Raw genomic sequence first — 22,528 nt, forward strand, 5'->3', positions numbered from 1 at the left:
CTAAGTAGAAAGTACTGCCCCCAAAAGAATCTGAAGTGGAAGTTTTAACCAGCCAAATATGTGATCTTTGATAAATCCCTTAAGTTCTCAGATATTAAGTTTTACTATAATAGCAGTTCTCCAAGTATGGTCTGCAGACCTTAGCGGGGGTTCCTGAGCGGGGGTTCGTGAGAGCACGATGGTTTTCACAATAATATTAAAACATTAGCCTCTTTTGCTGCGCAGACATTTCCAGTGATGGTGTAACACCTAACACGGGTGCAACTGCTGGTGCTTCAGCACAAATTGACGCAATGGCCCTAAGCTCTACTACTTGTTACTGCGTTCTTAACCACTGTGTACGCATGATTTAGGAGCAAAAGGAAAAAACCTGGTTTCATATAACAACGTCCCTTGATGAAGCAGAAAAAAATTTTTGTGTGAAACCTCAATCTTTGAGTACATGTGTTAAGTACTCAAAAGACACTTCTGCTACACGCTGAAGCATGATGGTTGTCTTGAGGAAAAGCATGCTGTAACTGTTTGAGTTGTAAGAAGTAACTGCTTTTTCCATGAAACACCAGCTTTATTTGAAAAAAATGACTGACAGACAAACTGTGGTTATTCAGACTTGGGTAATGGCAGACATCTTCTTGAAAATGAATGAAGTGAGCCTGTCACTTCGAGGAAAATGGGCTGACAGTATACTGCCAATGATAAAACCTAAGCTTTCAAGCACAAATTACAATTTCAGAAAAGTTGTGTCACCACCATGAGCTTGAAGCTCCCTAAAATTTAAAGATTTTTCTGAGCTTAGTGCTACAGATGAAAATGATTTTTTTGGAATTGTCTAATGAAATTTAACAACATCTGGAAGATCTACATAGCCCATTGCACCAATATGGATGATGGCACAAAATCACGCATGAGTGAAAGAGCCACTCTCAGTGTAAGACAGAAAACAAAGAATGTTAATGTAAGAGGGTACGTTCACCAAGCTGCCTTCAGAGTCTACACTGCAGCTACCTTTTAAGAAACCACCACTCGCTGAGGTCTGGTGTAGTATCAAAGTACAATAACCACAGTCATCTGAAAGGCTACTTAAAGTTTACTCCTCACTTTTTCAGTCGCATATCTGTGTGAGACCGAGTTTTCTTCACATACTTTAACCAAAACAATATACTGCAACGAACTGAAGATGTGATGTAAAAAAGGTTTGCACAATTGTAGAAGAGTGGCACTTTTCTAATATTTTTTGTTTTACTTAAAATAATTTTCCGTTTTAAAAAATGGATTATTTCAAATCAATTCACCTCAGTTTTCATTTCTAATGAGCAAATATTGATAGACATAACCCACAAAAATACAAGCTCTTTTGGGGTCCTCAGTAACTTCTAGAAGAGTCCTGAGATCAGTGTTCTCTAAGTTAGAGATACCACCTACTTCTCAGAGTTGGTATGAGAAGTGACCGAGATACCCGAGTAAAGTACTTAGCCTAGCGTCTGGCAAACTGGAAGAGCTTAATAAAGCATAGCTAGTCTACTGCCACAGACACTACTGATACCATCTTCACTACATGGAAGTCTGCCTCACAACTAATGAATGTGCTTTTAGCAACTAAGTTGCTAACGTGGTAGAGATGTGGGAAACACCTGTTGTTTAAGGAAGAAGTGGCTTCATTCCACTAGGCTGGTGCTCGGTCTAACATGAAAAGGTGGGGGTGGGGGTGGGGGTAGTGGGTGGGGATGAGGACGGACGGACGGACGAACGATGGACAGGGGAAACCTGAACTGAGTGCTGAGTCCAGAGCCAGGAAACCTAGGATTGAGTCCAGGCAGGGCCCCCAGTGTCTCAGGTATTGATAACACAAGCAGGCCAGGGATATCTCCAAGCAGTTTCTATTCAGCCCCCAAAGGCATCAACTGTAAAGAACCAAAAGCAAATTCCATAAATCTACTAAGAGGGCATGGCAGAAAAGAGATAATTGGCTAATTCTCCCCAAATCACACAGCTACTAAGCAGTGAAGCTGGTACTGGCACACTGGTCTGATTCCAAAGCCTGGGCTCTTCTTCCACTGCACCAGAACACCTTCAAAGGGTAGTTTAGACTAAAATACAAGTATGTTTCAAAGAACTGCAAAAAACGCCAGTTCCTACAAGCTTCTAGAGGAAGCAGGGTACCCTAGCGGCACACGATGTTCTTTGTACAGAAAGACCAGTACAAACACTTCTTTCTGTTTGGGGGCCGAATGATGGGACCATGGGCCTGGATAGAAAAGGCAGGCAGGCCCACAGCCAGTCTGCCAGTCAGACCAAGAAACTCCCCCACCCCAAAATGCCCATGAAGCTCCTTGCAGACATTACCACTATGTCCTCGGGATAGAGATTGTCGCTGAAGGAGCCGTCGTCAAAGTTGACTTCATAGAAGGTCTCCGTGGTGAGCCTTACCACCTCACACTGGTAGAAGCGCCCATTCTTGTGCTTGCTAATGACCTTCTGGCCCGCAGTGATGCTCTGCAAGGCCCCCTTGGCACGCTGGAAGAAACAGAGGCTTGGGTTATGGCCACACTGAGCTGACAGGCCTAGCGAACGGGGACCAAGATCAGGGGGCTCTTCTTTACCAGGGAAAGATAAGCGTGAGACAGGAGAAGTAAAAAGGAGCAGGAGATGGGAGCTCAAACAGGTCTTTCCAGATGTCCACACCCCAGCCAGGACACGGAAGAACCTAGTGTCATATTTTCCCCATAAATATAGCTCCTCCCTCATTCCCAGTCCACAACTGGTCCTTTACCATCCTGTCTCACCACAAGCTCCCAAAACAGACTCTTGTGACTTCCCTACTGCTTCGAGGAGCTGACCAAACAGCACCTACTAATTCACATAGTTTAGACATACACCAAAGTGGACGCTCAACAGGTGATCTGAGGCCCAGGGTCCCCACACAATGCTCCACACAGATCTTAGCACCAGCTCTACCCTCAGGGCCAGGGCACAAAGACTGAGGTTCCCTGGATGTCCTCAGCTGCACACTACACACAGCTCCGCAGCTCTGCCATCTCTGGGGCCCTCACATTACCCTTCTTCTCATTCTGAACTTGTCCTTGATGCAAACGTAATCACAGAGCATCTGGTGGTCTTGTGTCCAACCGCCCCTCCCCAAGCTGCCCAAGCTCTGTGCTCCAGCCATGCTGGCCTCCCTTCTGTCCTCTGAGCATGCGTGCCAAGAGTGTTCCCACCTCAGGGTCTTTGTGCCTCCGTTCCCTCTACCTGAAAGGCTCTTCCTCAGTTATCTGCACATTGGCTCCCTCACATCCAAGTGTCCACTTATGGACAACCTTACTACCTCTCCTCCTCCATTCCTGTATCCAGCTTTACTCTTATGCCGGCACTTCTCCCCGTTTGATACACTGTACATTTACTTGTTTCTACGTGTCTTTCAACTACACTAAATGAAGCAGGAGGGCAGGCACTGTTGTCTTGTTCACCAGCATGTTCCGAGCACCTAAAACTGTGCCTGACATGTAGCAGATGCCCAGTAAGTATGTGAAGAATGAATCAGTGAAAGAAATACTCAACAGTACCCGTTTCCTCATAGCACCAGCCATCTACAGCTGCCAATGTGAGGGCATGGGGGGCTAATGACCACCACCACATCACTACCCTGTTCCGACACAAAGCTCCTATCTCCTTACCACAGCCAGGACTCAACGGTACCTCAAGCTTTTATTCCTCATTCCCGTATCGACTATTTTTCCCTCTTCCTAAGCTCCTAACCCACCTCTGCCCACCTCCTGTGCTCAATAGAACATCTTTAATGAAAAAGGGGAATCCAGTCAGCCAACGAGGCCCTTTCCATGGTGGAGGACAGCTTGTCCTCTGGGCTGGTGCTCTACTGTGTCCTTCCTTTTATGATTGGTTTCACCACACCGTTGACAAGCCTTCATCGGCGTCTCCTCCACTGGACTGTAATTCACTGATGGCACTCTGGCTTCTGACCTGACTACGCATGGAACCCCCGGTTTGGGGTGCACAGTGACCACGCCAGCAGCCCTGTCTTCCCGACAGCACGTGGCCCTCCTCAGCCTCTGCTGGCTGCAGGGCTCTCCTTCTCTCCACGTCTCTCTGCTTCTCAGCTGCTTTCGCTGCTTCCAGCTCTACCATCTGCTCCTTATACTAGGAATCTCCAGAGTCCAGTTTCTAACGGGAATTAGGTTTAATTATGCTGTTAAAGGCTGATAATATCCAAATCTTAATCCAGCTAATCTAGCTGCCTCCTGGTACCTCTATCAGAATGTTCCAGCGACCTCAAAGTCTACAGGTCTTTCCCTCATTTTTATCTCCCCCACTTTCCTCTGCAAAACAGCTCTGCCTCATCTCAGTTCCCGATCCCAGTTAATACCATATTAGCATCCCTTCCACCTTTAAGGGAGTGGCCTGAGTCATCTTGAATTCACACTCCCTCATCCCTTCCTCTTTCTTCATCCGCTCCCCATGGCAGCCCACAAACCCCGTCAGTTCTACCCACTGTAGGATCCCAGCGTTGGCTGTGACCCTAAAGCTCTCCCTCTGTGTTCCCATTTCAGACCTCACTTCTCGCCTAGGCTAACTGGTCTCCCGGCCTCAAATTCTTATTCCTTCAATCTTTTCTGCAAACCACCACCACAGTAACTGTTAAAAAAACATATAGCTCAAAATCATAATATTGGAAAAGTTCCCCTTACCTAGTGGAAGAGACATCAAACCCCTAAGTGTGGCAGCCCAGGGCCTTAATCCTCTGGCACTGCCTGCCTTTCCAGTACCATCCCCTGCCACGTTCCCAGAGCCAGTCTCACACGTTCCTTCTCCTGAGACTCGCTCATTCTGTTTCTGAAGACTTGACTGCACTCCTGCTCACAATTCCTACTTATTGTTTAAGACCCATTTAAGCTTCACCGTTCAGAGAAGTGCAAAAATCACTCCTGTATGGGGGTTAATGGTTAACTCTTCTTCCCATCAGTTCACAACACTTACAGAGCTTCTGCGATGTCCCTGACTCTGTGTTAAGCATAGGGACACCCAGATTAACAAGACATGGACCCTCAAGGAGTTTATCCAGGAGGAGAGGCAAACAAGGAATCAACCCCAAGCAGTTGGTTCCACTGGATTAGGAAGCACAAAGCAGGAAGCAGAGAATGGACAGGGGCCATCTCCTAATCCCACACTCATTAGCAGCCTCCAGGAAGCACAGCGCTTGAGGAGATACTTGCTGACACAATAAATGCAGAGCCTGCAGAGAAAATGATCCCGGAAACCGTCGAGAGGACTCTAGAATGGCACCCTCCTCACCTCCAAATTAGGGATCTTGTGCCGAAAGCAGGTAATGAAGACAACAAAAGGCCAGTCATCTGGCTGCATCATCACTCCTGCAGCCTGAGCACAGCTCACGTGGAAGGCAGTTGGGCAACGGCCATGAGAACACTGCACACAGCAGCCAGCAGTTCTTTTCCTCCGTTTCTTACAGAAGACACATTTCTACAACACAGGAGAAGCAGGCCAATGATTCTGGGAACTAGGATGGTCTCCTCTACTGTACCCGCACCCAAATGCAGAGTCCTATGAGCAAGAGCCCACCCCCTTCCCAAAACACGAGGGTACACGCACCCTCTGTTAATCTCGTATCCAGTCACAGGCATCCTCACTAAGTAGTTTTAACCAGAGGGGGAGAATCGTAAACCATGACCGAAACTGAGGGGTAAAGGATGGCCACTGGGCCAACCAGGCGATGCCCTCCTAAACGCTATGCTCCCCTCTGTCCAGAGACTCGGAAACAGGGAAGGGATGCAGGGTCACAAGCCCATCTCTTTCCGCTTACCAGTTTGAAGCGGGGCAGGGGAATTTTGCTCACATCCACTGGACTTCTTTCTGCAATGTTGACAAATCTCGCTTCCAGAATCGCCACCGCACACGAGACATGGACCCACCTGTCAAAAGGCAAAGGCCACCTCAGTCCCCCTGCAGCTCCAAGGCCCTGTGGCCTTCTCTTCTAACATGGGCCTGTCTATAGCGTTTCCTCCCTTACCCAGCGTGACCACTGGACTTCCCAGCAAGTTCCTGGGACCCAGTGAGGTAAGACCAGAAGCGTCTCCACGCTGAGGAAGCAGAAGAAGGTCCCCACCACAACATCCCGGGTCAGCGCAGGGTCACACTTTTTACACACTCACTCACCGCCTGTTGCAACAGGAAGAGAGCCACAGCTAATTGCGTGTGGCAGGTTCCAGGGAGTGAGAATAAATTAGAGAGCCCCATACACACCTCTTTTACCAGAGGACCTGGGCACTTCCTCAAAATATCTCCAGCTGCGCCCCAATGTACCGGTAATCCCAGCCCTCCCCATCCAGGCCTTTGGCCAGACCTCTCCCGGGGCCGAAGTGACCTCTCCCTTCCTCCACCTCAGACTCACTCGCTAAGGTCTGGCCCTAGCCCCACTTCCTCTGAGAGGTCTGTTCAACGGACACCCTTAGAGAATTATTAAAGTAAGTTCTGGGCATTTGGGGAAACTGACACGCACCAAGATGAGATTAACTAAGACGGTGAAAACTCTCAGGATCAAGCCACGTGAAAACCTACAACAGACAGCGTTGTGGCTGCGTGGAAGCCACCTGCAGTGTGTGAGTGGGAACAGATTTGTTTTGCATGGCCCTGGAGGGCAGACCAAGGGTCATGAGGTAAAGGTGGGAGGTGCAAGCAGAGCCCTTTCCATTGCAAAAAAGGAAGAACTTTAACAGCACTATCTTGCAATTCTGAGGAACACAGTGACCTCAAGTCACGGCAGCAAGTGCCTTTAGAGGAGTGGATGCGGCAAGCAGAGCAGCCAGCTATCTGGAACGGCATGAAGGGGATTCCTGTGAGGCAGGATGCCGGGCGGTATGTGTGCTTCAAGTTCCCACAGGATTTTAGCTGGAAGCAGGGTCTTCACTGCTGGTTCCCCATCGACCTGGGAGTACTCTCCCCTAAGCAGCCGGTCTTCGGGACGAAAACCTCATTCACCTTACACTTACTTCTACCTCTGAACCACTGAGCCACGCATGACCAAGCACAAAAATTCAGCTCAGTGAAAGCGAGCTGCCAGACGGCCAAGAAGCCCAGCTCTGGGCTGAGTACCCAGAACCTCTGTAGAATCGACTGAGTAGTGGGCAGTCATGGCTGGGCCCTCCTCAACGTCCCACTGTCCTTCTTAAGGACAGCTGCCCTCATTCCAAACAGCCAGGGAGTCCGCCTGCAGGAAGGGCTCACTAGCTCACAGCCGTGGCCACCTCTGTACCAGCCCCAGCTGTAACAAGGTAACTGTCCTCACTTCCTCCACGAAGCCCTCGCATCATCTTCACAGGGTCTTCGTACCCTCGTGAGTCCATCTTAGCTCTTCCAAAAGGAGGACGTTACTTACAAGGCTGCCTCAGAGGGGAAGCTCGGGTTGGAAAGTTCTGGGACTGCTCGGCTTCCCATCCTTAAAATTAGTCTTGGAGATGCTATTTCGGCCCCAAACAGTGTGCTTCTCAAGTCCTCGTCAGTCATACCGATGACGGCCACCGCCCTGGCGGCGTGCCTGCACTCGGCTTCAGAGCCCAGAGAACTCACCTGTCATCATTGGCTCTCTGCAGGGCTCCTCCTCGTAATGAGCACAAGCAGCAGTCCTGCCAAGAAGACGGGGAGGAAGAGTGGTCACCGCCGAGTCATTAACGTCCCATCTGCTCTCCCCGCCACTTCCTGCGGGCCACGGTAGCCTCCACGTGAGAAAGCAGCCCACAGCAGGCGGGGCCTCGCCTGCACAGACCTTGTAAACAGGACTCCCCTGCAGGAAGACAGGGAGGCCACTCGGGGCTGAAGTGCGCCAATTATTCTCCTGACTTAACATAATCGTCTTCGCTGGTACTGTTAACAACAACCGTAAGCAAAGTCACGGGTGATACCCTGCTCAAGCTGGGGGCATTACAGGGCTCTGACTGCCTCCTATGTGGGTACTGCCAGGTTCCAGAGAGAGGGGAGGAATAAAGGGAAAGCTACCAAATGAACCATCTGAGTCCATTTTGATGCTCCAACCAGATAGCTCAATTCTTTACAGGAGGTTATGGTCCATCCACAGGAAAACCTCTACTTGGTCCTGACACGATGAAGCAAACACAGCTTCCAGACTCCATCGTGCCCTGCCACAGGTGGGCAGCAAACACTCTCATTGTCGTGGGGATTTACTCCGACAATGCTCACCGACATCACTGTGCACCAGGCACTGCACAGACCCCTGGGACATAGAGTCCGCGTGAAACAGTCCGATCGTGAGCGAACTTGTCTCACAGGGAGACAGCAACAGCATGGAAGTACTCACCTCTTCCAGGGCATTGGCCGAACACCGAGAACACATCCAATCTTCAGAAGCCTTTGCAGGGGGCACCCCGTAGCAACCTAACAGGGACACCGAGGTGAGCAAATTAAACCCAGAGGCCAGAGTCAGAAGGTAGACCTGCAACTCTTTTCCAGACACTACTTCCCAAAGCTACAACCAAATCTTACAGAAACCCCTGAATTCTAGCATCAAGGCCCCCACGGGTCAGCCATACAGTATGGCCCACAGTCTCAAAAAGTCAGAAACTAGATTCACTGCTACCAACACCTAGCGAGCAGCAGAGATTAATCCCCTCCTGGTATCTACAATCAAGGGGACAGCCCAGGGTAGACAGTACAAGCACGGAGCCCAGAGTCACAGGAAACTCAGACTCAATCAGCACCGAACTCCAAGAACAGACACATAAGCCATCTGCACTGGGGAGCTGGGGAGGTCACTGGGAGGTCGCAGGGAGGCCAAGAGGCGGCAGGACTTCCAGTCAGACGCCCCCGCCCCTGGGACCGGACGCAGAGAAGAAGTGAGGCACTCACTGGCATGGACCCGGACGCTGCACTTCTTGCAGGACACTAGGATGCTGGTGCCGTCCTCCTCTAGGTAAGGGGTGGACAGGTTGATGTCCGTGCTACACCCAGTCGAGGTGAAGCACATTTCTGGAATCAGTGGCTTGGTCCTCTGCTTCTGGGGCGCTAAATCTGGAGCACTGCCGCAGTTCTGACTAAGGCTTCCGAACTCCACCTAAGGAGGGAGCAAGTGCACACCTCAGTGAACAGCCCCGTGTCCTCAGCTCTCCGCCTGCCCCGTCAGCAGAAGGCTGCTCTCTTCCTGACAGGGCCCCCGCTAGGCTCCCGGGTGCACAGCCATTATCCCAGGGCCGCTAACTGAAGTTACCGCCAATGACTCCAATTCGATTTCTCACAGCAGCATCAAACAAAGGCCCCCGGGGACAAGTGAGAAAAGGAAGCGAGGTAAGAGGCAACTGGGATTTCAATCTTCCCAAACCAAGTGGTAATAAAATGCACTGAGAGGCTGGTGAGGCTGCTCTTGGCGGCTCCCCTCTGCGATGCATGGCATGGGGGCCCCACCCAGGGAGAGGACGCAGAGCAGGTGCTTCCGTGGGCCAGCACTGATTTCCTCTCGGGGCCCATGTCAGCAGTCACCTGAGCTGCAGCACTGTCACGTGGCTGGAGCCCCGAGAGCCACTCCTGGCTTGGGGCCCCCTTGGGAAGAACATTATGTCCATGTACTTCCCTTGGCAAACAGCCTGACTGCAAGAATCTGCCGCTTCTGCCGCTGGATGGTACCATCACCTCCGTTCCAAGGACGGGGCCCAGAAACATGTCACCCCCCCAAGCCTATGCCATTCATGAAACTCTGAGCCCCTCTCAGCAGATCTACTGGCAGTACAGCCTGGCCATCTGCCTGCTTCCCTCACAGGCAAGGGCACACTGAGATCTTTTGGGTTTGTTTTTGGTCAATGGAAAGAAGGAACGAGTTACTAACTGAAAAGTACTCTGGTCTGAAGTTTCACTCTTTGGCAAACATGAACCTGGGGCCCTGCCAGGCTCAGTGGCAGCCATGCTACTCTAACCACCATCAGGGGACTGGTTCTCTACATGCCACCCTGTGTAGGTCCCAGCTGAGACTGACCTGGTCATCTGGCACATGTGACTTGTGGGTGCCTTCCTGGCCCCCTAGAGCTGGACCCAAAGAGACCCATGACGGTGGAGCCATCAAATGCCCCAGGAGTGGGAGGGGCACGGCTAAGCTCAGCCAGGGTGCTTTCCCATCCCCCTCCCTCCTGCAGGCCCTCTGCTCCTACACCTCCCAAATTCCCTTCCGCTACTGCCAACATCCGAGGTGGCAATGGGAAGGGAAAGAAGAGACAACACTGGAGGAACTGGCTCTTCACCTGACATTCAGAATGATTTAAAGAAATCCCCTGCTCTCCAGACTGACTGGCAAGGTCAACAAACCACCTGGAAGGAATCATCACTGACTAGAATAACAACAGAGCAGATTCCTCAGCAAACAGTGTGAGTGCCAAGGGCAGCAGGGAATCCCCCAGAGCCTAAGCCACACCCTCAGCTCTTCCCCAAAGCATTCTCAAGGGAACACCCGCATTGCTGCATGGCATTCTGCCTGGTGAAGCCTTTCCAACACGTGGATGGGGCAGAAGACACTAGGAAAACATGCCTTTCCCAAGCTATGTCCCCACCATTAAACCTAGCTTTCCTCTGAGCGCTGGTCCTGGGTAAACAGAGGGGACGTGGTGGGCTTACCTGATGGTAAGTCTGAAAGATCATGCAGACGGCGCAATGAGGGGCCTGCTGGGCCATGGCCTCGTTGAATTCCTTTTCGGCCTCAAAGTTTGGAGGGCGGTTCTGCCACAGCTGGCTCAGGGGCTTGGCCCAGGCCTCCGTCTCCTCAGCCTCCTCCTCGAGGGTCCCCTGTTCTGATACATCTAGAGGAAGAAGCAGGGGTGTGAGTCAGTCAGCACCAGCCCTGCACAACTATGGCTCTGCCCGGAGAGCCGACGAGCTCAGCCCAGGGTTCTGGCCCCAGGTTTGGACTAACCCAAGATCCTATGGGTGACAAAGGCAAAGGGCAGAGGCGATCTGCAAAAGACTCCTTCAGTACTTGGATGATGCTGTGGGGAGCCCTGCAATGACCTTCTCACTCCTTCCCAGACAGGCGTACTTTCCAAGAGACCCTGGAGTCCTACGCTGAGTAGCCCAAGGAAAGCTCTGGAACATACCTACGGAAGATACCCATTTATCCCATTTATACCCATTTATTATCCTTGCAAGCCAAGCTCAGTGCAAATAAACAGTTATCTGCTCCGCCTTCAGTCATGTTCAATCCAAAGGGATCTGGCAGCTGCCAGTGCATGTGACCTCGGTGAAGGGTACCATAGCATATCTAGGCCGACGCAGACAATTAAAATCAACCCCTGTAAGCCCCGTCAATCAGGCCTAGCCAGGAGCCGTGGTGCCAAAATCCAAGCACAGATATTTTCTGCATCCTGGCCAGAACAAGAGTGATCGAGACAGGAGGGAAGAAACAGAAACGGACCGCTCACAATCACAACAGAAAACCTACCACACTGACATCTGCTCCGCTTATAAAACCAAAAGTGGCCAAGAATCGTCCTACGTGTGAATATTGAACGAATGATGAAAATGTTCACTATGTTAAATAAAAACTGCAGGAATCAAAATTTTACAGTTTACATAGATAAAACTTCATTGAGCTATACAGTTAAGGCATATGTACTGCACTGAATATGTTATGCCTCAACTGAGAAAAAATGTTTTCAGTGGAGAGAGGGGTGTGTGAGACTAAGAGACTAAAGAAACTTTCAAATGCAGTGCGTGACCCTAGTTCGGTTCATACTGGTTTAAAGGGGAAAAGCTATAAAAACACATTTTTAGAATGAGCAGGGAAAGACGAATATGGACTGAGAATCAGAGGACATTATGAAGTTACTGCTCACTTTCCAAGGTGTTATGACAGTGGATTTTATATAGGAGACAGTCCTCCTTAGGAGATGCCTATCGGTGCACTTTAAGTGAAGTGACTTGACGCCTACAGCTGACTTTCAAACGATACAGCAAATATGCATGTACTTGTTCGTACATAAGCAACGCACAGGGAGAGACAAGTGATTATGGCAAAATGGCAACAGCTGTTGAATACTGGAAGCGACACAGTATTCTTACTGTTTCAACTTTTCCAGGTTTGAAATTTTTTAATCATAAAAAGTTTGAGAGAGGTATATTATGATCTCACGTTATTATACAAAGACATACATGGACATAATTTAACATCTGACGAGGACAGTCAGGAAGATTAACACATTAAAGTATTCACAGTAGTCATCTCTGTGGGGTAATCTTGCTGTCCTCTTTGTAACTTTTTCCGCTTCCCCAGTTTTCCACAGTCTACACTGCTTTAGCGCATTGGGGAGAAATCAAGAAGCTAGGCTGCTGCGACCCAGAGGACCTGAGACCCCCACAGGGGCTAGAGGAAGACCCCAGAGGGCTTCGAAGACTCTGCATGGAAGTCTGCCTGCTTCTGGCTACAAGGTCTGAAGAGGCTTTCCCACCAAGCTTATCATGATCTTTCTACCAAGGAAAACAGTAGAGATGGGCATCGACATCAGATCAGAAAGGGAACGTGAGGTTTGTGGAGCAGAGGAAGGGCTGATGAGACTCTGGGCTTTCCATGGGCGCAGGCAAGGACAGGACAGGGTAGGAGGAGGCTGGGCATCAGGCAGCAGTAAAAAGGGGCCTGGTCACTGGCGGATCTTACGGGGTCTGTGGGCTGCGGGCAGCACAGGAGACCACACTGCGCTGATGGCGATCACTCCCTGAGCTCCAGTTCTCCTCTGCATCCCTGCCTACTCCCCTCTGTCTCCTTCACAGGCTCCTCTTCCTCAGTTTTCCTAACCCCTGCCTCTGTGCCCTCTTCCCTAGCAGCCGCATTTATAGAGATAACAAATACCACCTCCACACACCCCAAGCAACGCTAGAACCCAGGGAGGCACTCAGCTCAGGCTTCCTCTTCCTACCACCCTCACAGCTCCACGTCAGGTTGCCAAATCCAGTGGACTTTATCCTCCCAACAGGTTCACCACTTCCCCTCCCCCACCCCTACTTCCACTGTCCTAGTTCAGACCCTCATATCTCACAGAGGCCATGACAAAAGCCCTCTGCTCCTAAGATGCAATCCCTAGGAAAAATCTTTTTTTTAAATTAATTAATTAATTTATTATTTATTTTTGGCTATGTTGGGTCTTCATTGCTGTGCGTGGGTTTTCTCTAGTTGCGGTGAGCTGGGGCTACTCTTCGTTGCGGTGCGTGGGCTTCTCATTGCGGTGGCTTCTCTTATTGCAGAGCATGGGCTCTAGGTGCACGGGCTTCAGTAGTTGTGGTACGCAGGCTTCAGTAGTTGTGGCATGCAGGCTTCAGTAGTTGTGGCACGCAGGCTTCAGTAGTTGTGGCACACAGGCTTCAGTAGTTGCGGCTCGCGGGCTCTAGAGCACAGGCTCAGTAGTTGTGGCGCACGGGCTTAGCTGCTCCGCGGCATGTGGGATCTTCCCAGACCAGGGCTCGAACCCGTGTCCCCTGCATTGGCAGGTGGATTCTTTACCACTGCACCACCAGGGAAGTCTAGGAACAATCTTTCTAATGCAAATCCAACTGCATCACCGCTCTGCTTAAAACACTTGCAGGGCTCGGAACGCCCATGGGCAAAGCTCTCTGGCTCACGACCACCTCACTCCTCCTCCTCTGCCCATCCCACCCTGGCCTGGCCCTGTAACGCCAGCCGCAGAAAGCTGGTTCCTCTGAGTATAACTTCCTGCTTGTCTTTGCCATGGTTACTGGCACTGCCCAGTCTGCCTGGATTAACATCTCCTCCCTTTAGATCAGTGCATTACCCTGTGAGCTTCCTGAGGGCATGGGCACATCTCAGTTATATTTGTCACCACACATTCAGCACAGGGCTTGGCATCAGTTACAGAACCTGCTATCCTGAAAAATCAGCCTTGGACCTCCTCAAAGAGGGAAGAACTTGCATCCAATTATCCCGTATTAGGCACATTCCAAGACACTCAAACGTATAATGAAACCTGATTCTAAATCCCATAACCTGAAATCCTACCCTCTTTATGGAGTATCTGGGAGAAGAGCTAAGCCACAGGCCCAGCCCTGGCCCTCAGCTTGGCCCCCTGAGGTCCTGTCGGAGGAGGTCCTGATGCAGTGAGAGCGGCTTTCCTCTGGTGAAGAGTGAAAACAACACTTACCATCATCGCTGACGCAATCCTGCAACACGAGCGGGTGGTGGCGGGGGAGCTTGCTTAAGGGCTGACGACGGCCCTTGGACTTCTTACTCTCCTCCAGAGAAAACATGTATTCATCCGCAACCTGGACAAACCACAAGAAGGAATCAAGTTGGTCTTGCCTCCACTTCGGGATACAGCAGAAGTTAGTCTTACAATAAAAATCAAGGGGAAAAAAAAAAAAAAACCAAGGGAAAGAGCGGGGCAGAGAGACACAGAGAAATGTAAAACCCGACATGGAAAACACCCGACTTAGAAAAAGCCAAAACGACAGTGTCATGCAAACCAGTGTAAACCAGGATTATATAAACCGTTTAGGGCAAAATTTGTGCCTAGTCAGTGTGGGTCCCGGCCTTCTCAGAAGCAGGCTGAAACAAATGTACCAAAAATAAACCTACTCCAGCTCTAAAGGAGAGCCCCTTCCTTCAGCTCACTGACATGTGTCCACGTCTGAGAGCCCCAGAGGCCCCTTTCCTTGGACCAGGAGGCCAGTAGCACCCGTTACAAAGTATCAGGCAGCTGGGCCAAACAGGTTTGAAAGGCCAGAGCACCCCTCATTCAAAGGGGTGAAGAAGAGCGGACCCATTAAAAAGAAAGTAGGCCACGTCTCCTCAGGCACTGTCAGGACCTCAGCTCTAGCTGATACTCTTTGATCCTCTTCTCCAGGGAAGAACGTCGGCCAGGACACAGAGCGCCTCTGAAACTCTGGCCCACTGCAGAAGGAAAGGTTGATTTAACACTGCATTTACATAATGTCAGAGCAAATGTAATTAGGTTTAAGGTGTACAGGACTGAACCAGTAATACCACATCAGAGCTTCCTTCTAACCAACATATTTAACACTTGGTTATGCTGACATTAGGAGACACGGGTTATAGCAAAACCCACTGAGCAAAGAAATGAGGCCTGGAAGAGGGCCACTTTGCAACCGTGACCAAAACCAATGCCTTAGAGTGCTGCAGAGAAGTGTCAGCACTGCGATGCCACCTTGGAGAAGGGACACTGGGCCTGCAGACTCCACGTGCAACTACACAGAACCCCAGGACTTAAGGCCCACACTTGGAATGTCAAGAAAAACCAAATGCTGAGCAAATCACAGAGCCCGCTCTTCTAAACATAAATTGAGGGTCTATTTGCCTATTCATTCAACAGATATTTACCGAGACCCTACTGAGTCGGAAGGTCTGCCCAGGGAAGGAAGGTGTGAAGAGATGGTACCGCTAGGATGTGCTCCCTGCTTACGTGAGTGACGATGCTCACGGCAGCGTGCCATGTGGTGGAGGAGTGAGGATGGTAGGGGTCTCCTACCAAGGAGGTCCACGAAAGGCTAACACAAGCACAGACTTTAATCAGCCCTGAACTACACCAACAGCCTAAAGCAGCAGTTTCCAAAATGCACATCAAGAGGCCTGAGAAAGCCTCCATCAGAGTGAACAGGCAGGGCTCCGTTCCAACCACAACAGCCCTGCTTTTGATCTACATTTTTTAAATGAATAAGAGGTCACTTAAAGAAGGGGTTCTTTGTCTAAAACAAACTGGAAATACCAAATTTATCTGACAGTGTTACCAGGAAAATAAAAAATGTAGGGATATGCACCCCAACACACGTATACTTACTGATGAATTACATACACTAATGTACTTTAAAACAAAACACTTTAAAACAAAAATAGACTGTAAAAGGATTAAGATAAAAATAAAGTTCCATTATTTGATTCCTGCATCCCCGTAATCTTCTTGCATCCCCTACTACGAAGACCACCTAGGTAACAGGCCTAAATGTGAGATGTGGCAGAGACCAGGAAGTAAAGGCATGAGAATAAAGGAACCAATGAAGGTGGGGATTTCCAGCCTGGGTCTCCAAGGTGAGAGAGACTAAGAGGGCTCCTGTGGATGAGGGGGGAGTGGTAACAAGCCAAGTTAGCCAAGTTAAATGTGCTGCGTATGGTACACACAACACCTACCTGGGGGTCCTTCATCTGGATATAATACCCAGGGGGCACGAAGAAATTCAGCCTGGGAGTTCAGAAAGGTCAGAGCAAGAGCTGTGGATTTGGGAATCCTCAACAACGGGCTCGGAATTTAAATCATGCAATGGATGAGATGATCAGTGGAAGATAAATTGACTGAAGACCAAGCCTTCCAGGACAGGAGTAAGAAGAAAGAGGAGATGCTGGGGGAAAGGGGCCCTCAAGTGGGAAACCCACAGTCCAAACACTACAGAAGAGCTGAGCAGGCAGTGGCCAAGGGACTCAGCAACTGGGAGGTGCCAGGACTTTTTCAGAGATAAGTTCCAGTAGACACACAATAAGGAACTAGGGAGTGAGTACACACCACACAGACTATTTTTGCGAAGACCAGGAAAGGAATGAGATGGTAGCTTGAGAAGGAAATTCCCTCCAATTGTATTTTAAGATAGGGGCTTTGTGAGTATGGTTTTATGGCTGAAGAAGTTTGTCCCCCAAAGATGCAGAGTCCTAATAATCCCTGTGAATACGTTAGGTTAACATGACAAAGAACTGTTAAGGCTGCTAATCGGGTGACCATCATCCTGGATTATCTGGACGGGCCCAATGTATTCAAACAGCGCTTAATAATGGAAGAAGGAAGCAGAAGAGTCACTGTCAAAGTGAGGTGACATGAGCAAGACTTGGCCAGATGTTGCTGCCTTTAAAGGTGGAAGGCAAGGGCCATGGCCAAGGAATACGGGTGCCCCCAAGGACGCTGGAAAGGGCAAGGAAATGGACTCCCCACAGAAAGGTACAGAGCCCTGAAGACATCTTGCCTTTAGCACCATGAGGCCTATTTCAGACTTGTGAACTGAAGAACAAGAAGATGGTAAATCTGTGAAGTTTGTGTAACTTGTTAAAGCAGCAACAGAAAATGAATATGGGGTAGGAGGTGAAGACGAATCATTTCACAGGCAAGCACTGGAGGAGGTAGAGGGGTCAGGACCAAGAACCCCAGAACTTGGCTTCGGGAAAGGAGGAGGCCGCCTCTGTCCACATCTGTTTAACCAAAGGGCTTCCTGCGAGCCCAGCAGATATGCCCAGCGTACCATGCCTGGTGCTGCAGCAACGCAGACATGGTGATATGGGATTTCTAACCGTAAGGGGCTTACAACCCAGCCAGGGTCTAAGTCTGCCCTTTCTGCTACCATCACTCTGCCTCTGACCAAAGCGGTCAGATCTACTCAAATATTTGAACATCCTCCCACTTTTTCCCCTCTTCTGGCTAAATACTCCTCCTCCAGTTCCTCACAGTGCTGCCTTTCCCTGCAACGTACTCCAATTTCTAACTTCCCACAGGATTTAACAGAAAGAGCTGGGTTCAAATCCTCGTTCAACCATTGAGCCAGGTGAGCCCGAGCAAGTGGCAAGCCAGTAATAAAACGGGGCAAAGAGCACTGCCCCTCAGAGCTCTTTGTGAGGATGGGGTGGGATGGCATGCAAGGTCTCCCAGGCCGCTGCCGGCAAGAGAGCTGGAGCTCCAGGCTCTCTCGAGTTCTCTGTTACCCCCGACACGTGGGTTGCCAGGTCAAGGTCAATGTTCTTGACGGGGCTTGTTCTGTACAAAGAACCAAGTGTTCTCTCTCCTTCTTTAGGGAACTCACTTTTTCAAAGCAGCCTGAACTAACAAGAACTTCCGCAGCAGACACGTTGCTGTGAAGACTCAGGCGGTGGTGCTTCAGCAGTCAGTCACCAGGGGCCCTTTTACCATGGCCCCTGACACAAGACGGCAGCACGCTAACTGAAGAGCAGATGGCCCGAATTACACCTTGTGGGACGCTCAAAGTGAGAGGAGGGGGCCCACAAGGGTGTTCTTCAAAACCCAACTGTTTCCAGATATAGACACAATGCTATTAGACCTCTCCAGGGACACGCAGAGTGCCTCAGCTTCTGCCCAAGCCTTGACTGTCAGTCTGCCATCCCACCCAATCAATCAACCCTCAAGTCAGCTTCTTACTGGAGCTAAACTTCCATTCGGCCCACCCACGTTTACAGAGGCTCCTGGGCCAGGCCCCGGGGACCACGCCAGTGCCTCAAGAGGCGAGGCTGGATGTGGCCCAGTACCTGGCTCCTAGAAGTGCACCTTCACCCGCCTGTGACAACCGCACCCAGACCAAGACAGCGTCTTGGACAAGGAGCGAAGTGCTGGAGGGACTGGAAGGAGAAAGGGACGCAGCTGAGAAGCAACGAGAGGTTTCCAGGAATACTGGCTTTTGAAAAGGAGCTGGGCCCCAATGAGCACCGGACTGTTCCAGGACAGACAAGTGCCTCTTCCCACCTCAAAACTACCTGCAGCCTGCTGATGGCTGCACAAAATACGAAGGCACTTAAGGCCCCTGAGCTGTACACTAAAAAAGGGCTAGAGTGGTATTTTATGTCATGTATATTTTACCACCATAAAAAACCCACCTGCAGCCATCCTCTCCTGTGCCCGCCTCTGCTAGAGACCCCTCCTGTCAGAGCTCCCCACCTCTCCCGCCCTCATTATGTCCCATCGCCCCTCTTTAACACAGGCCCACTCGGCCAGCTGCCACCATCTTCCACCCTCTCCTCCCCGGCTCTGCACACACGACCCTCTCCTAGCTCCTGAACCTCTGGCTGCTCTCTTCTGCTTGTCCTTCTCCTTCCCGGGCCCTCTGCCAACACCCGCACTGTGAAAACTGTTCTTCATGTTCCACATGCCCCACGGGCGAACTCTCCCACACCCACCGACACCCTCCAGGTGAAGGTGACTCCCAAAACTACCCACCTAAGGGGCGTGTATGCACGTCTCCAATGCCTACCTCACAAGCAGGTCGCACTCAGCATGCCCCAGGCTGACCTCACACCTGAGTCACACGCAAATAACCCCCTTCCCTTTTCCTGCCACCTCCATCCTCCACCGATACACCCCTGTCCATCCGGTAAGTAACACGAGCCAGAATTCCAGGTCACCCCTGCACTGTCCTCCCACTCACCCCACACCAGCCCCCGGCCCCGCGCTCCCACCTTCCAAGCAGTCATTACCCCAGCCCCCTCCATCCACCCCTGCCAGCACCTCACGGCTCGGGTCCTCACCACCTCTCAGACTAAAGGTACAGGTTCCCAACTGATTTCCCTCTTGCAAACCATTTTTCCTCCTGTCCTGAAGGAGCAGTATTTGATTATAAAAGTAACACGTATTCATAAAAAGTATTCAGACAATTTATAAATGCAGGAAGTGAAAATCATCTATAATTTCATCTTCAAGGGAACCTCTGCTGTTTCTAATTTTGCCTCCTTCTTCCCCCAAAAACCTTTATACTCCTTCCAAAATGATCTTCCAAGACATCAATGCAAAGCTTAAAAAACGCTTCACTGGGCAAAAGAACTGACAGTTTCTTTGAGTGAGTCAGTGGCAGGTGGACAGAGGGGCACTGCTCTAGATTAAGGCAGACTTAAGAGACATAATGAACAGACATAAGATGTAAGATTAATTAAATCTTGATTCAAACAAACCTGCTGTAAAATAAATTTTGTTTAGACTACTGGGGAAATTTGATTGTGAACTGGGTATTAGATGACGCTAGAGAATTTCTGTAATTTTGTTAGGTATAAAACGGCATGGTGATTAAGAAAACACCCATATTTTTTAGAGATACACACTGAAGTAGGGAAGAAATCACATGACGTCCGCATTTGCTATAAAATACTTCAGCAAATAAAATAAGGACAGATGGGGACTTCCCTGGCAGTTCAGTGGGTAGGACTCGGCGCTTTCACTGCGCCAGAGGTTCAATCCCTGGTCAGGGAACTAAGATCCCACAAGTTGCACAGCCACAAAGAAAAAGAAGAAAAAAAAAGGACAGATGAAGCAAATGTGGCAAAATACTGACAACTGTTAGATCTAGACGATCAGTATTTGTGGTTCATTGTATTATACCATAGGCATCTTTGTGTATTAAAAAATGTGTTATAGAAATCTTCAATCTCCAAAAACACATGGCAGGGAAACTTCCACTGCCCCCGACCCCGACTCTCAAGTCAAAGAGCCTCAGAACTCCAGGACCCGGCTCCTGACACAGTCCACCCGCTCCTCCCAAGGCCTTCTCATCCCATATGCCTGAGACCAACAAAACCACTGTGGACCCCCGACCTGCTCTGACCCTGGCATGAGCCCCCAGCACCAAACAGAACCCTCTCCTCCCCGAGATTTCCGCTCCAATTTCATCCCATCCTCCCAGCATGCTCCCGCTAAGCTCCTTCCCCTGCTGTCTCTCTGCCTCCTCACCCCAACCCCAGGCCGAGCTGCTAACTCTTCCACTTGTGCTACAATGCTCATCACCAGGTACTAGAATTCCCTGCTCGCATCTATTTGCCTAGACTATGAACTCCTTGAAGGCACAGTCCTAGCCCAGAGCAGACGTACAAACCATTACAGAGTAAAGCGAAGAGGACGCCAGCACGTCAAGGGGAGAGGTGGGAGAGATGGCAGGTGACCGAGCGGAGAAGTTATTACCATCAGGCTGCAGCTGAGAGGTCCACACACAAACAAACAAGAACCAGGAAGACACGCTACGGTTCTGGAGCAGGGGTTGCACGAGAGAGGCGTGTCAGAGAGAAGCCTCCTCTCCCAGCCTATTTCCGCGGGAGGAGTCCTGGCTTTCATTTCCTGGCATCTGCCTTCTGCAGAGGGAGTGCATTCCTGTGTGCACAACACACAGAAGGTGAGTGGGAAACTCTCTGCCGCTGTGAGAGGGGCCTGAGTCGTCCAGCGCCACCTGTGACTAGGTGGGTCATCTGTAATTGAGGGTAAAATGAGTGGCAGGGCCATTCGGCCACAGGTTAGAAGCCACTCTCTTCAACCATTTTAACCGGTAACAAAGTGGCATTCTGGGCTTCCCTGGTGGCGCAGTGGTTGAGAATCTGCCTGCCAATGCAGGGGACACGGGTTCGAGCCCTGGTCTGGGAAGATCCCACATGCCGCGGAGCAACTAAGCCCGTGCGCCACAGCTACTGAGCCTGCGCGTCTGGAGCCTGTGCTCCGCAACAAGAGAGGCCGCGACAGCGAGAGGCCCGCGCACCGCGATGAAGAGTGGCCCCCGCTCACCGCAACTAGAGAAAGCCCTCGCACAGAAACGAAGACCCAACACAGCCAAAAATAAATAAATTAATTAAAAAAAAAAAAAAAAAAACGAAGTGGCATTCTGAGTGCCATGTGCCCGCCTCCTGTATCCATAACTTAACTGGTTCCTAATTGGGGAGGAAAAAAGATGTCTGTTATTCATGTATTGCCCCCACCACCAAAAAAAAAAAAGCCACAAAAAACCTGACTGTGGTAAGATTGCTTCAGCAGTAACATGTGGTCTGAACAACGCATTCAAGTATCTAGTAAGTCCTTGCTATTGTTAGCGGCTTCTGTGGTTGTGAATGCAGCTGGAGGAAAGCAAGTCAGGAGGACAGGGCAAGAGAAGGACAGCGTGGCCTGCAGAGACAGCAGGATGCCCAAGAGGGCACAGAGCTTTGGGAAGGATGGCTGGGATGCGGCCACAGGGAACCTAAGGGGTTCTGCTTTCCAAGCGGAAGAGCCCTCTCCTGTGGAAGCAGCCACAGGACGGCGGAGGGAGCGGCGATCAGAGGCAACGAGAAGGCTGCACGGTGGTGTACGGTGGATACCCACACGCCGTGTGAGAGGGAAGGGGGACCTTCACATGGAGAAAGGGGGTCTACAGAAACTGAGCCCGAGATTCAAAGGCAGAAAGAAAAACGACATCGGGTGTTCAAGACGAGGGGAAAAACCAACCACAGAAAGGCACCGCTGGAAAAACTAGAGGATTTTAAGTGTCAGTATTTCAGCCAAAGAAAAGATAAAGCCAACAAGCCAATTGTTAATGTGAAGAAATAACAAGGGCACACGTGGAGCTCATGACAGTATTCTATCTGCATATACTTTTAAAATGTTTCCTAATAAAAACTTTTAGACGATAAATTTTTCAAAGGTGAAGGGAAGGGAACGGGGAAGTCTGTGCTGACTTCTACTACCTGCCAGTGACCCCACTCCACCCCCAGCCTGGGCTGCAACTTACCCATAGGCTGCGAGGCTGGGGAGAGAGCAGGTCACTCAGGGCAGGACTGAGTCGGCTGCACCCAACGTGGCCCTGCTGTATCCCACTCAGACCCACCAAACGCCTTTCTACACAGAACAAACAAAAGACAGAGCTTTTGACAACTGCGTGGCCTGAGAGGAAGCCTGAACAGACATGTCCACGGTTACAGCTCTGGAGTTCATCCTGGCCTCCAAAACGATGCTGCGTTAGCAGTGTTATACTAGGAGGGGAAGAATGAAGAGGGGAGTAGAGGGAG

General features: G+C 50.4%; 1 protein-coding gene across 3 annotated transcripts in view; it reads right to left on the bottom strand.

Moving 5' to 3' along the window:
• The window catches only part of KDM4A (lysine demethylase 4A), a 42,729-nt gene that overhangs the window by 3,276 nt on the left and 16,925 nt on the right, over nt 1-22,528 (bottom strand). For all 3 annotated transcript variants that reach the window (XM_030866362.2, XM_030866384.2, XM_030866347.3), the window contains 8 exons: nt 14,163-14,283; nt 10,636-10,817; nt 8,887-9,091; nt 8,339-8,415; nt 7,594-7,649; nt 5,831-5,939; nt 5,305-5,490; nt 2,344-2,514 (listed from right to left, as the gene is read on the bottom strand). In XM_030866362.2, coding sequence (XP_030722222.1) covers nt 2,344-2,514; nt 5,305-5,490; nt 5,831-5,939; nt 7,594-7,649; nt 8,339-8,415; nt 8,887-9,091; nt 10,636-10,817; nt 14,163-14,283 — 1,107 coding nt within the window. The remainder of the gene's footprint in view (nt 1-2,343; nt 2,515-5,304; nt 5,491-5,830; nt 5,940-7,593; nt 7,650-8,338; nt 8,416-8,886; nt 9,092-10,635; nt 10,818-14,162; nt 14,284-22,528) is intronic.

Source organism: Globicephala melas, chromosome 1 (assembly GCF_963455315.2).
Source record: "Globicephala melas chromosome 1, mGloMel1.2, whole genome shotgun sequence".
Taxonomy (NCBI): Eukaryota; Metazoa; Chordata; class Mammalia; order Artiodactyla; family Delphinidae; genus Globicephala; species Globicephala melas.